This window comes from Pantherophis guttatus, chromosome 1 (genome assembly GCF_059756535.1).
Source record: "Pantherophis guttatus breed Tessera chromosome 1, ASM5975653v1, whole genome shotgun sequence".
NCBI lineage: Eukaryota > Metazoa > Chordata > Lepidosauria > Squamata > Colubridae > Pantherophis > Pantherophis guttatus.
In genome coordinates, this window is record NC_142063.1 from 101,436,720 (window position 1) to 101,451,964 (window position 15,245).

A 15,245-nucleotide genomic window follows, 5' to 3' on the forward strand; every position below is an offset into this window, starting at 1 on the left:
TAAAGAGTAAGAAAGCTAAATGTTACTAATAATTGGTATGAAAGAAGACCCAGTGAGGGTTACCAGTTGTTGCATATTAAAGTACAAGTATCTGGCTATTAGACATAACTTGTGAGTTTGTATTCGGTACAATGAGCTCCCAACTCTCTTCAAGTAGCAGGTTGTGAGAGTTTAGTCCAAAGTCCAGAATGTCAACTGCTTTCAGGCAGAATAAAAGTTTTGGGGAAAGGGTTTATTGAGGGTGAATCAAAGGTTCCCAAAGAAGGATCCAGACTTTGAATGAGGGACCCACATCATCTTCATTTGCAGATATTCCTTCCATGGGGGCAAGGATCTTTTAGCTGTGATCTTTAGAAATGCTGAGAAAAAATGGTGACAGGCATAGATTTTATGGTGATTTGGCTGCCTGGAGCAAAGATTGCAATTTTCACACAACAAAGGCTGTCATGAATAAGTAGACTTTCTCAAGGAGGCAATTGGAACAACTAAATAAACTAGGATAATGAAAAGATATTTTTAGCATATCTTGAGAAACCATACAATTAAAAAGCCAAATAGTCTTGGTGGCTTCCAGTTGAATATTTTAGTAAGTGACCTGCAAAAACACTGGAAAGTAGCCAGCACAACACCAATTTTTAATAGCAGATGTTAGGCAAGATCCAGAAAATTTCAGGCAGGTATTCTTACTTTCTGTTCTGTGTGGATTTGTAGAATTTTAAAAAAATATCTATGGAACAATAAGCCTTGCTAAAAGAAAATCATTGTGGATTCTGCAAGGGTAAATCCTGTCTACCAGTCTTCTAAAGTATTTTGTTAACTAGTTAGAAAAAATAGAATAGGGATAAATACCAGTATTACGTTTTCTCAATGAAAGGAAATTCGAAATAAAGTCCTTCAAGAATCCAAAATTATTGGGATCAGTAAGGGTAAAGGGTAAGCAGGTAGTTAGGCAAGTTTATGTATTATATTAAATTATTCAGAATAGTGAAAACTCATTTATGAAGAGCTCCAGAAGGATATTTTAGACTGAGAAATGGTCAAACAAACAGAAACCCTCCAGTTCAGTTCATGTGGGTGTAAAATAATGCACACTGGGACAAATTAACTTTATTATTTGGGGGTCATGATGACTAGCTTGATGATGGTGTTTGGCAACTACCAAAAAGCAAATTTAATGTTAGCAATCATTAAGAAAAGGATTGAAAATAAATTCACCGATAAAGTATGCCTATATACTGTACATTCTGTCCTGGAATACTATACAATTCTGGTGACAATGTTTGAAAAAATACGACTGCAAAAAAGTAAGCAAAGGAAACTAAAATATTTATTTATCAAACATTTACCTTTTGAGACAAAGCTAAAACAGAATAAAAAGGAAAGAGAGGACATGATCAAGATACAGTATATAAAACCCTGCAGTCACTAGGGTCCTTGGTAAGCCAATGAAACTAAGGAGGAGGAGGATACATCACATAGAACATAAGTATCCTGTTGCATTTATTACAGTGAGGTGTGATGGTCACTAACCTGAATGGCTCTGGAATGGAGATACTCATGGAGGACAAGATAAGTAAAGGCTATTGGTCCCTAAGTCACCAATTTATTTCTGAATAAATAACATTGTCAGGAGACCAATGAATGGGAGAGATGTCCTCTTCTGTTATCTGGTTGTCAGCATTCCAGAAACATTTGGGCTGATGAGAAACAAAATGCTGGACTAGGATGGGACTTGACCTTCAAAGTACTTACATTCTCAGTCTGCCTACAAGTGCAATTTAATAGGGCATGTTGTTTTAACATGATGGCATCCCCAGGGAAGTGTGCAAGGGATTGTAAAGCAAGTTTCAACAAATGTCCACGTGTTGTTGCTTTTTCATTGATAAACCCTGGTTTAAAATTAAAGAACACTTGTAATATTTATAAATTATGCTGCTTCTTTGTGTATTCTTAGCTGGCCATCCTTTAAAAAGTGAGCTGTGCTTTCAATTTTAAATTGTACTTTAGAAAATTACTAGGAGCCACCTGATTAGCACTGCTAGTTGCAATGCTTAAGATGATGACTGGCAGAGCCATCTTTTCATGCATTTCAGTCATTCTGTCTCAGCCCAACCTACCTCGCAGGATTGCTATGGGGATAAACAGGCAGAGGGAGCATTATGAACATTGTCTTGAAAAAGTGGGAGTTAGATCAATTAAATAAAATCACCATCAAGGCAATTCAAGGGAGCCTGGCTGAAGTCTGATTTCTTTATCACGATAGAAAAATATGGTAAATGTAGCTGCTGAAGGTAGTGCCTTTCATACTGTGGAAGCAACACCAAAGAATTCAATCAATTGGAAATAATTGAAACCCTAAACTTAATTATGATTAAGATACGAAAAAACCCATGTTCCAAACTAATGGCTCTTAAGATATGGCTTCCACAGGTATTCCGTAGGTGAAAAACGCCTGGATGTCTGATCCAACATTTGTCATTTTAGCAATATGACAAATGTTATGTTTGAACAATACTGCTTGGAGTATCCTGCTTCAGGAAAGGATTCATAAGGTGAGGGAGGAGGGAGGGAGGGAGGGAGGGAGGGAGGAAGGAAGGAAGGAAGGAAGGAAGGAAGGGAGGGAGGGAGGGAGGAAAATCTTTTCACATAAATAATTATCAGGGAGATTAGGCGCCCGATTTTCTTCCTGCCAAAATCATTTTCATGTATTGTTAGGGCTGTGCTTTAATGTGATAGAGCAGCCACATGTGTCCTGTCCAGCTATGGTATGAAATGCCACAATATGCCTAAACTTTTCAAGATTCTTAATAAAAGACGAAATATCAGTTAAAAGGAAGAATAAAATAAAAGGAGTCTAATAGCCAGGGGAAAACATGTTTTGCTGCGCTGCACCATGGGGAAAAAACCCTTCTTTGGCCTCAGAAAATAGGATCTCATCAGGTGTTTCTAAGAAAGGAGGCTCAAAGTTTCTTTCAGAAAGCCCAATTTTTAGGGCAGCATCAAAGGCCACAGGTCCTTCTAAGGCTATGGTTAGGGAATTCACATCAAAGATCATGTGCATGCTAGTTCTCATGTCAAGGAGGGCTGCTGGTGGAAATCTCTTGTGGATTTACTACAGTCCCCTGAAGAGATTAAATTATGCACTGAAGCTGCCTCTATAACATGGAGACAAAGAGAATCAATGCCCCGGCTGGGTTTCCTAATCAAAGCTTGGCATCTTTATTTGCTTTGAGGCCTTATGAAGCATTGGGACAAACGTAGCAAGCAAGCGCCTCAGCAAAGATGGAGGGGCCAGGAGATGTGTCTGGTTTGAAGAAAGCAATCTCCTTTTATCAAACTTTCCCCTGAAACTTCAAGCCTTTGCACGTGGCATCTAAAAAGGAGCCACATTCTTCACCACAAGGTTGTTGGTACTGTATAGGCTTGATAATCATGATGAAGATTCATTCAAAAGAAGACAAACGGGCCTGGAACTGCAGCAGCCAAACAGATCAGAAGCAGTATTCTGCTTTCCTCATTTCATGACAGCCTGCCTTGTGAGAAAAGATACTTTACATTACTGAAAAAAATACAGAGGCAGTAAAGTCTGCTCTTCAAGTTAGTTAATGGGATATTTTTTTAAAAAAAAAAATGCCAGCAAGCGAGAGAGAAGTTATGACACTCCTTAAGAAACTAGTAGAAGTTTAGGTTTCTGTGGCCAATGTATGATAAGAAAGCAAATGAAAATTACAAAATATTTGCACCGTACAAATATACCAGCAATGAAATAGTGTGCCATAGGCTGATTCAAGTCTTGATAATTACCCATTATACTATTCAGGTTTTCATATTTTTGTACACATTCCCCCCTCCATCAAACATTTTGCAGTTGTTGCATTTTGTTCTGTTTTGTCTTGTATCTTTGCAAAGCCTGCTTTTGTTTCTAGGTGGCATCTGGAGTTAGGTGATCAGAGAATGGCAGCATTCACACATAGCGCTAAGTTACAATATAGTTAGTATTTATTTTTTCAGATTCTAAAGCCACCCGCTGGTGGACTCTGGCCAGGTATACAACAGGTAAGGAACTGTAAAAAATGAAGCACTATAAAACAAAATGCTGAGACAAAACAAAATCCGTGTTGGTTGTAATTAGCCTGACCACATACCAGCCTAACTCCAAATCAGATCTTAAGTTTCTTCCTAGGTTAGGACAATATGGATATTGAGGGATACTACCAACTTAGTTCTTCATATTTCTCAAATCTATAAAGTGCACCATGGAAAATATGTTTATGCAGCAAATTTTTTAAAATCAAATATTCAGTGCAATGAAAACCAAAACAAACCAAATATAACTGCAATAAAATAGAGGAGCTCAAACATTTTCAGCCAGTTTTAAATATCAACATTTAAAAGTAAAATGATTGAGCAAAATAAAGAATAATTTGCAATGAATATAACATTGGCACCAGTGTGTTCTCCACTTTTTTTATATAGATTAACATCTCAGATTACCTTGTTCAGTTCCTTCAGATGTTAAAAAGCATAAAAGAGGAACAGATCCTTGTAGGGTTTTGTCAACAAATATAACAGTGTAAAGTCATGATTCCCAAATGTTTTTTGTAACCAAGTTTGCTGAATAAAAGTATTATGTTACCTTTTCCTGTTTTACTCAAGTATCCATGGGTGATTGTATTAAAAGCAACTGAGAAACAAAGGCGAACAAGAAGGATTTCATTTAGCAAAGATCAGAATGAGATAAGGTTGTCTTCATTAAAATTCTGATCCATCTCCCAATGTCAAGTGGTTTCTTTTTCTTAAACTATCTTAAATATATTTTGATTAAATATGTTGATTTAAAAAATAGTATCTCCTTTGATTCAGGATCTATTTCTGGTGACTTTGTAGACATATCCATGCATTTTTCTTGACAAGAATATGTAAGTGGTTTCCCTTTACCTACCTACCTATCTACCTACCTACCTCTCTCTCTCCCTCCCTCCCTCTCTCTCATAAAGAATAATATTGGGGATAAAGCTCATAGATTCCAATACTAGTAATTTCACTATAGTTTGAAATATTATAGTATAGTTCTCCATATTTAACATGAATTAAACTGAGATAATAGTTTCTTTCTACAGTATATAGCATTCTAATTGTTAAAGACAAAGGTTTTAAAAATGTTTAAAAACTGTACAGCTTCCCTTTAAACATTGAAATCCAAGCCAAATACTTTCATTATCAAATCTAATATACATGACAGCCAAAAGCATAGCCTTCTAGATATGGCAAACTTTCCAGCAATTTGAAGTTTTTATGTTTACAAATACTGGGTTTCAGTATTTTAGAAATGTTTTACCACACACTCATATCTTTATCTATTTCTATATATCTATTTCTATCTCTAGCATATCTGATATTTCTATCATCTAAGTATCTATCTATCTATCTATCTATCTATCTATCTATCTATCTATCTATCTATCTATCAACTATCATTTCTTTTCTTTTTCTTTTTCTTTCTTTTTTTCTTTCTTTCTTTTCTTTCTTCTTTCCTTCTCTCTCTGGGTGTAAGCAAATAGCATGTTACTGACATTTAAGGACATAATTACCAATAACTGAAATGCCAATTAAAATAGGAAATCAAGTGTTCATTTTTAAAAATTCAATTTATGATTAGATCTTAGATACTTCATAAGTTAATATTCTTCATATTTTGCTGATAGAATCTGTGTTTCCGCCTATATGTTCATGTGGTTTTGATGCAACACAATAGTTTACAGTACTTTAAATGTGAAACAAAGTTTCAGATGTGCTGATGTAATCTCTTTTGTTAGTAAACTGAAGTCTGGAGTCCTGGAAAAAGTACGTGAATCATGCTTTACTGAAGAGTCACAATGCAGTTCAGTGATATTGGGATACATTTCTTAGGTACTTTCTAAATGATTGTTCTGAAATCCCACGCTAATGCCGCCTAGACTAGAACAAAGTTCTCTCTCAAAGCATTATCTGACATTTTTATTTATTCCATGGGTCAAAAGGTTTCCTTCCCTTCCCCAGATCATGATTCTGCTGTAATGCCTTCATTTCCCCTTCTTCTCAGACTTACCTGTAGTTTAAAACATTCAAAGTGTGGCTTGGGCACAGAATACCTCAACAGGCTGTATTAAAAATGCCCTTTAAAAATCCCAAAGCTTTGAACTAAAAGAAATACCTCAAGAAGTTTTCATAGAAAGTTCATTGCAGTTGGTTCAATTCAGCCAGTCTTAGATGCACCTTTTCAAATAATAGGGGGAGAGAAAGTGTAAAAAAGAGGTCAGGCCCAATCAATAGTGTTGTTCAAACAGAATTCCAGTCACTGTGATGTATCTACATTTTGTGCTTTTCCTTTGTACTGAACACTATGAATAAAGGTTACTTTAGCTAGTAGGCAGTAAAAGTCTTCGTCTTTGAACGCGCCTCAGCAATAGCAAGGTTGATCAGGCAAAATCACATCACAATATTTTTGTGTCTTCTCTGTGCTTCTGATAACTCTGTAATACACACACGTGTGTGTGTGTCATTTGCAAATACTTTAAAAGAAGAAAGACAGAAATCAAGGAGAGTGAACCCTCAAAAACATGCTTTCCTGATCTCTGAAGCTGTGCTTCTCTCGCAAGCGTGACAACATTAATTCCCAGAGTTGGAGGAAAGCTTTTCTGTTAGCCGTTGTTTATTCTGAAATGATGTAAATGCAGTTCATCACCCTTTTTAAAAATCTTTGTTGGGACAGAAAGCTGCACTAGCACAGGGGGTAACTCCATAAACAGCCTAATGATGATTAAAGTTGTAAATTAAAGAGTTCTCAGTCCCAAAGTGAATATAAACAGTACAGGTCATCTTGACTTATGGCCATAATTGGAACTTTAAACTTCTGTCACTAAGCAACATGCTTGTTAAGCGAGTTGCATCCGATTTTGCAATGTTTTTGCTGCAGTGGTTCAGCAAATCACACAAACATTAAGCAAATCACATCCAGCTTGCCCCATTGATTTCGTTTGTTGAAACACCCTGAGAAGGTTGCAACTGGTGATCACGTTACCCCAGGATGAGGCAATCATAATAATAAAGTGAGGGTTACCAAGCATTCAAATTTTGATCATGTGACTGCTGGGACGTGGCAACGTTCATAAGTAGGAGAACCAGTCCTAAGTCCCATTTTTTAACACTTTTTCAATGCTTTTTTCATAATTTTGAAAGGTCATTAAGCAAAAAACAAAGACTGCCTATATATATATTATAAAATAACAGAATAACAGAGTTGGAAGGCACCTTTGAGGTCTTCTATTCCAAACCCCTGCTCAGGCAGCAAACCCTCTAAATAAAATAAAAATAAAGTAAAATATACTTAATTGTTGCTTATAAATGGGGATAAGAAGCAATACATTCACAGAGCTCCTTAATCTGAACCCAGGTTATATGCAGATAGGAAAACACTACCTGAAAATTGGGAAACTCAGATTGGGGATGGAAGGAAACATTTACTAGAAAAAATTTGCTGGAAGAGAACAATTTAGAATTAATGAAATCAATAAGAAAATAGTGGCAGCGCTGGGATTTGTTTCTGAATCCTGTGGGGCTTTTCCTAACCCAAGGGATAAACTGATGTTTGCAAAGCCCTTACAAATTAAAGAAAAGCTATTTCCAATCCATATTTATTTCATGAAGAAGTTTTAATATATACTGTAACATCACCATTGCCATTAAGAAGCATAATGTCTGTAACACAGGGGAAAGGAATCAGTGACCCACTGGATGGTTTGGCCAAGGAACTCAGCAATTTATTTGAGTTCTATGCTAGGGATACCAAAGACGTGCAGTCAAATCCTGTGGGATGAAGGCAGAGAAAAACTGTGATGTAGTTCAATGTGGATCCGAGAACAAGGGACAATATTTTGACAGTAAAAAATAAATGTAAATTCAATTGCAGTCAAAATTTGAAGAACAAATGATAAAACTCCAAAGGCAGATCAAATATAATGTTAATAGTTTAATATGTACATATATATTGTCTCCAAATTGTTACATTTCATTTAAATTAAAAATTCCTTGCAAAATATTTCAACATTTTAATAAAGAAAAAAAATAAAAGAATATCATTTTGACAAAATGTTACATGCTTGACACTGGCAGTATTCAATTAAAATAGATTGTATTTTCTACATACATTTATCAAGAATAGCTTCCAAATATAGCCAAAATAGAATACAAGTTCAAAAAATAATTTTCAATCCAGTTACTATTTGATAAAAGACACAGTCGGGTAGAAATTGTATCTGTTAACTTAATGATGGAAAGGAAAACAAAAACTAGTGTTTCTCTTTATGCAATTCTTTAGTTGCTAGAATAAATATGTCCAATTACATATTGTTGACCAACTTTAAGGAAAGAAATAGCAATGCAGTGTTAGATTTCAACAAAATCATTAGTAAAAGCCTAAGGGAAAAGTTAACAGAATCATTCTTATGATTTTTTTTCAGAGTCAATTTTGCTGTAAGAAAAACTATGTTATTGTTTGGGATAGGTGTTTAAACACAGAAAACAATTATTGACTTTTACAAATGTAAAACAAGATAATGCTACTTTGTTCCGACCTGGTTTAAATTAAATTAGCCTGTTCTTCACATGGAGTTGTATGTGCTTCTCAAAGTATTGAGTATTAGTATTTGAGTATTTATTCTTGGATATTTGAATTTTCCACATCTGTTTTAATAATTCCATTCTAATCTGAAACAAATAATTGGGACTCACTTCTACAAGTAAATACATAAAAGGTATGGACTGTAATACAGAAAGGGTTTCGTTCATCTTGAAAGATTTCTTCATTGAACGGTAGCTGCAAGGCAACATCACAAAGAGATTTTTAAAGTACCTCAAACTCTCAAAATTAGTTTGCTATGTAGTGTGCGCCTGTTCAAAGAATAAACATCAAATGAAAGACAACATGTAGTTCTCCATACACAATGCGTTTTTAACAGTAAATTTTAGGAAATTCCTTTATCTTTAAGTTTGTGCATTGTACTAAACCATGCAGTAACCAGCTGAAAACTACAGGTTTCATCTTTTATGTGCACCTCTATAACAGCTATCAGTATGAATGTCTCAATAATTTATACTGGGATTTTCTAATAAAAATAGTCTCAGGCTTACATGTAGGGTTGGAATGTTACAAGCCAGTTTTAAGGAAACAATTTCTATTACACATGGGCACCCTGTGGCTTCTAGAAAACTACCCTGTAATCTTGTGGTCAACAGCCATATTTCTCTCTGCACCAATTCACTAATTTCCATCCACATCCCATCGCACAGACTGTGTTGAGCCACAGAAAAATAATCCTTGTATGACCTATTGTGCAATCTTCACCAGGATTGCTACGTAGGGGTGAAATTAATTTTCATTCCAAAATTGACCCGATTTGTACTGTTAACAGCAAGGAAATATTCCAGGATTTGGCAGCTGTTTGTTTCTGCCGTCTCCCTCTGGGATCTTCCTTATGCCAGAATTACTGCAATGGAGGAATGGAAGAGCTTAAAACATCTTCATATCCCCAGTCATCCTCGTAAAGCTGCTCTTTGCCTGCTGATATTACTGGCAGGGACAGAGCACCTCAGATCACAGTTGGGGAGCAGGATTAAATTCTCCCCTCCTCCCAAGTGTGAGATATATGTGGGAGAAGGTGTGAGTGTGTCACTGCCCTGACATTTAGTGTAGGTCTGAAGAGTCTTCCAGAAGCCAATCTAGTGTCCAAACCAAATGTGAGCCCACCTTGGCTTAAATCCATATTTACTTTACTCTGGATGATTAGGATTATTTTTTATACAATTGATATAAAAAGAGAGTAATGTAATAGAAAGCTGTAATACATTGAACTCACTTCTGCAGGAGTATGAACAAAATATTGGACGGCTGTCAGCCCACATTTTTAATATAGCACACAAGCCTTCATGTTAAAAAAACAATCATTAACTGCTTTTATTAGCTTTTTTGCCTAAGACCCAAGAAGAGAAATCATATACTTTAGATTTTAATTGTCTGGGCCAGGAGCTAAATCAACATAGCCAATTATAAATAGTTGTTTATAAATAAATCATTTGTGCTGCTTTTGAAAATACAGATAATTAAGAAAATAAATATTTGAGTAAAATGATATATTAATAATTGTATCAGTTATTTTAAATATTTCATTTTAAAGTCGGTGATCTGAGCCCGCTGTGGATGCAGGACCTTTTTGATGGAGCACTTCCTAGGAGGATCAATAATGAACAACTTCCTGCTGAATATGCAGAGAGATGTACCATGGCAAGTCTTTTTTTTAATTTAAAAAAATTAGATTTTGTGCGTAACTTATGCCCTCTTTGTGACAAATGTGGTGAATGTATGCATATGTATCTTAGTGCTGGAGGAGAAAATGCATGAGAATTGCATTTACATTGGGATACGACTGGACTGAATCGAGTCTATTTCATTGCCTAAACTCAAAGATGATATAAAAAATGGATTTCTTTTTACAACACGTAGACAGTGTTGCTAGTTTAGTGATGTCATGTAGGACAGAAGTCTATAATGATTCTCAATCATAATAGGCTATATAATTTATTCAAAATGGTCCATCTTTTGCATATTTTATATCTAGTTTTTGTATTTGTATGAGATCTGGAATTATTGAAATATTGATTACTTCAATAAAATTGCACCTGATTGTTGTCATAAAACCATTATCCACTCTATCTATCTATCTATCTATCTATCTATCTATCTATCTATCATCTATCTATCTATCATCTATCTATCTAATGGGATAATGGTTTTTAATTTTTTCTTTTCTAAACACAAAATATCCAAAGAATATAATGATGCATCTTCAATAGCATGCATCCAATCTTTTAAATGTAAGCAGACCTTTTTCAACAACAAATCTAATACATACTTTGTTCTAAAAAAATATTGTCATTTAGTGTAGCACATCAAATCTTTAAAATCAATGAACTGATCAGCAGGACCTGCATAGGCTTGAATTATGGCCATTGCACATATTTTATATCAGTGTTTTTCAATCTTGGCAATTTTACGATGGGTGAACTTCAACTCCCAGAATTCCCCCACCAGAATGGGATGGGGAATTCTGGGAGTTTAAGTCCATTTTCCTAAAGTTACCAAGGTTGAGAAACACTGTTTTATATAGTATGTTAAAAATGCTGTTAATTTATCTGGGTTTGTTTTTTTTCTTATACAAAGTTGTTTTCTTTTTTGTTGTACAAACGTTCTCTATACTTATTTATAAAAGGTGTTCAAATAAGAGTAATTATGAGAGAAGGCTAGCCTGGGGGTGCCTCTTCCTTCTTTCTGGTTGCATTTGTTCATTAGGCGATTGTTACTGGCACATTCCAGGAATCACTGTTCAGTTACTGCTTTGGCTAGCATAAAGAAAAACACAATGCAATTAGATATTGATGAAGCAAGTTTACTAAAGAGCATAAATTTCCCAATTGCTGTTAATAGCTAATAGTGCACATAGGTAATTTTGGACTGGGAATAGGAACGGCTTATGATGGGGTAGTAAGATTAGATCAACATATAGTGGTAAAGCATATTGTGCTCTTTCTTCTGATTTTTTAATATACTTGATATATTACAGAGACTTCCCAGAAAACCCAGGAAACAAAATAACATTGTTTTGTTAACCGGTCTTAATCAAAAAAGAAATCTCCCAAACATGTGCAATTCACTCAATTCTACTACAGCGCTCAAAAAAGACCTAGAAAAGAAAATAAGCATAATTTTCTTTTCAAAAAAAGGCAATATATTTTAAAGAAAAGAAATAAGTCTATGAAACTATATACAAACTTGGTTTATTGCCAGGGCAAGCCGCCAAAAGCATGGCAGGATTTATTTCAGTGATAATGATTGCCATAACTATTCTTCAATTTATGGCCTAGCATAAGGAAATGAAGGCTCTTTTTATTTCTGCTACCAATATTAGTATGTATTTTATTATGTAACATTTATTTTACATATTTAATATTTGTTCAAATGTTATTTAATATTTTAGGATTTTCCAGTTTCCACCGACACACGGTTTGTGGCAATTCCCATTTTCAATATGTGGTGTTGCTATTACAAAATCACCTGTACACATTTCACCTAAAATAACATCATAGTGATAAGGAAGTTAACACAACTTGCAGCCTCACAGCAGTTCTTGACAATTTCTGCAAATACCTTGTAAGAGTTTTTACTTTTCTTGACTGAAGGAGCAAAGATTCTTTAGATCACTAAAGTTTGCATGCAGTTATTATTACATTTACAGAGAGATCCAACATCGGCAAAGCATATCATTAATGGCAAATATAGGCAGCAAGAGCAGTTAGTTCTTACTTTCAAGGTGTTTAGACAAATGTGTAGTGAAATCCATTGCTTAAAGGGAGTGGCTGAGGTACAGAAGGTGAGGGTGCTTTAGTTGGGTAAATCAATTGCGGAGCTAGAAGGGATCATACAAAGGAATTAGGCACCACAATTGCTCTTTGTGTTTTTCCTCTTTCACACACACAGAGATATACACAGCTTAATGGGCTCGAATACAAGATAACAGGGCCAGCCATTGGCATGAATTGTAGTACTTTTTGAAAATCATCATGTACTTTCTATACCAAGAAATTTTAGTTCTACAATATGGAAAATCACCGAGTCATTTTTATTTTATTATTTTATTTGTTGTGCCTTCCTCAAAAAGGAAGAAAGAAGTGTACTCTCTGATCCATCGGAGTGTGGTTGAGTGCCAACAAGCACATTAGAAAACTGTTGTAAACCGAGATTCTATTAAAGGATATTGTGAGATTGTGGGATTTCTTGAGCATCTGTGTACTGTGGTGATCAGAGCCAGCTTCAATCTATCAACCGTACAAACTTGCTGGGAGATTTTGAGCCAATAATTGTCTCTCGGCTTGGTTTACTTCAAGAGTTGTTATAGCTTTGAAAGAAAGGTGGGATGTAAATCTAATGAATAAACAAATTTATATGTTCACTTTCACTAAGACATTTTGTTCCTCCTAGAGTTCTTTCTTGACTTTCTACTTATCTGAATCAAAAGACGTATATCAGAGTGGAAATAATTCTAGCAAAAATGTCTTTCTCTAAGATAAATGTAGAACCTGTTTTCCTTAAAAAATGAACTAGAATCTGCCATGGATATTAACTTAGAGCGCTGACTAATTTTTTGAGAATAATCAATTCTCAAATAATCAATTCTCTTTTATAATAATCAATTTGTGATATAGTATTTTTTTAAAAAATCAAAGGAATCAGAGAGTATTTGCTGACATCACAAAATAAATGTAGATGTGATTTTGTGCTGCAGCTCACAACAGAAATCAAGTTGAAATTGAAATCAATTAATAAAATATAAAATTAAGGCAATAGATAATACTGGCCCTGCTATATACAATGAAAATATCATGCTGTATTAGTAACACATTGAAAGATTAAAGTATAAAGGAAGCACCATTTAGCAAGAACAACTTCATCTGCTATTTCTGTATGTACTTAGTTTCCAAAAAGATTTAAAAAAAAAAACTTCATCTGAAACCCATGAAGCTTTAGGAGGATTAAGTGACTAAATTTTCAAAAATAATTTGCCAAATCCAATTCTAAATCTTGGAATAGTGCAATCAATCTGTCAAATTTCACTGTTTTATTTTTATGAGTTTTACAGTATTTTTGATGAAAAACCTGAACATGTGAACAGAAAAAAGATGAGGTGTTATACAAAGATAAAACAAAGGTCTCAGTGCAACCCCCCACCCCAAAGTAACAATCATCCAACGCCATGCTGATTCTTTTGGAAATAGCCTCACCAAAGGCATAGGTTAATAAAGGGCTCCTTTATTGAGCCAAGGATTGCCTTCAATATGAAGACAACCCACTAGCACAACAGTTCACAGAGCACTAAGAGGAACACATTGTTGAAAACACATTTTCCATCTTCAAACTTCTACCAAATTTTTGTTTAAACTGGAATCTCATGTTGATGACTGCAAATCTTTCTAAGATTTGGGCATGAAAAATGTCCATTTAATCTTAATGTGTGATGTTGCGATCTATACATTGCCTTAGCAGATGAAGACTTGCTGTAGAGAAAATTTTGTGTCGCATCGCTACTCAAGTAAGAGGAAACTATACCCAGCACTGAATACTGATTAATATAACGCATGGTTTAAATCCAGTGGTTCAGCTCCATAAAGAAAACTATCCAATTAGGACACCTAAATAACACAAAAAGTTATGGTCTTAATGCCCCGATACATACAGTAGCCCAGAAGAAAGGTATAAATGCACATTATGTAGCAGTGTAACTAAAACAATGCATTGTCACAGCCACTGCTTTATAAATAGAGCAGTACCTGCTACCTCTTTGCTCCGCTGAGAGGCTTCAGAAGCCAGTGCGTATGATATGGTAATGATGCGTTCCTGCTCATGTAGCTGTGAATCTAAATTTGAAGAGATGTATTTGTCCTGAATTGGAGGCTGTAGGTTGTGCACACTAGGGTAAACATAAGAAGAAAAGAAAAGAAATAAAAATGTGCTGTAGAAATGTCCCCACCACTTTCCAATAACATGTTCAATACATGGAAATAAAAAGACTTCAGGATTATCCTGAAATTATGAATCTGGAGATTATAATAACTTCTTACAATGTATTAATACAATTGGTATATTGCCAATTATTAATACTCAGAGTATTAAAAATACAGAGAAGCTAATAGAAAAATAACAAAATCAACAAATGAAAGTCAGTTTAGCCTAGTAGTTACGTTGCTGGCCTAGAAACCAGGAGACTGGGAATTCTAGTCCTGCTTTAGGAATGAAAGCCAGTTGGGTGAATTTGAGCCAATAATTCTCTCTCAGCCCAGCCTGCCTCACAGGATGGTTTTTGTGGGAGAAATAGGAGGAGGAAGGAAGGAAGGAGTATTATGCATGTTTGCACCTTGAGTTACTTATAAAGTAATAAAGGGAGGTTAAAAATCTAATAGATAAATAAGCAAGCTACCTTAATCAGCAGCAAAAAAAAAAAAAAACCAAAGCAAAAAGTTTAAATATAGGGAGGCTTAAAACAAGTTTTAAATGCCTTAAAAAGTAGAATGGCTCTTAAAGGACCTTGCTGGGATGGTCAGCCTGGATAATTCACAACTAAATGTTTTTTTGGCAGGGATCTACAGTAATGGAACATCCC

General features: G+C 34.9%; 1 protein-coding gene across 14 annotated transcripts in view; it reads right to left on the reverse strand.

Annotated features, from left to right (window-relative positions):
* Positions 1-11,257: 11,257 nt before the first annotated feature.
* The window catches only part of PLEKHA7 (pleckstrin homology domain containing A7), a 126,177-nt gene continuing 122,189 nt past the window's right edge, over positions 11,258-15,245 (reverse strand). For 4 of the 14 annotated variants that reach the window (XM_087879516.1, XM_087879510.1, XM_087879547.1 and 1 more), the window contains 3 exons: positions 14,416-14,555; positions 12,395-12,497; positions 11,258-11,433 (listed from right to left, as the gene is read on the reverse strand). In XM_087879516.1, the coding sequence (XP_087735642.1) occupies positions 12,406-12,497; positions 14,416-14,555 (232 nt within the window). In that variant the 3' untranslated portion in view covers positions 11,258-11,433; positions 12,395-12,405. Of the gene's footprint in view, positions 11,434-12,299; positions 12,498-12,698; positions 12,987-14,415; positions 14,556-15,245 lie in introns of those variants that run through there. The other 10 variants (XM_087879539.1, XM_034416974.3, XM_087879556.1 and 7 more) reach the window with 5 other exon arrangements.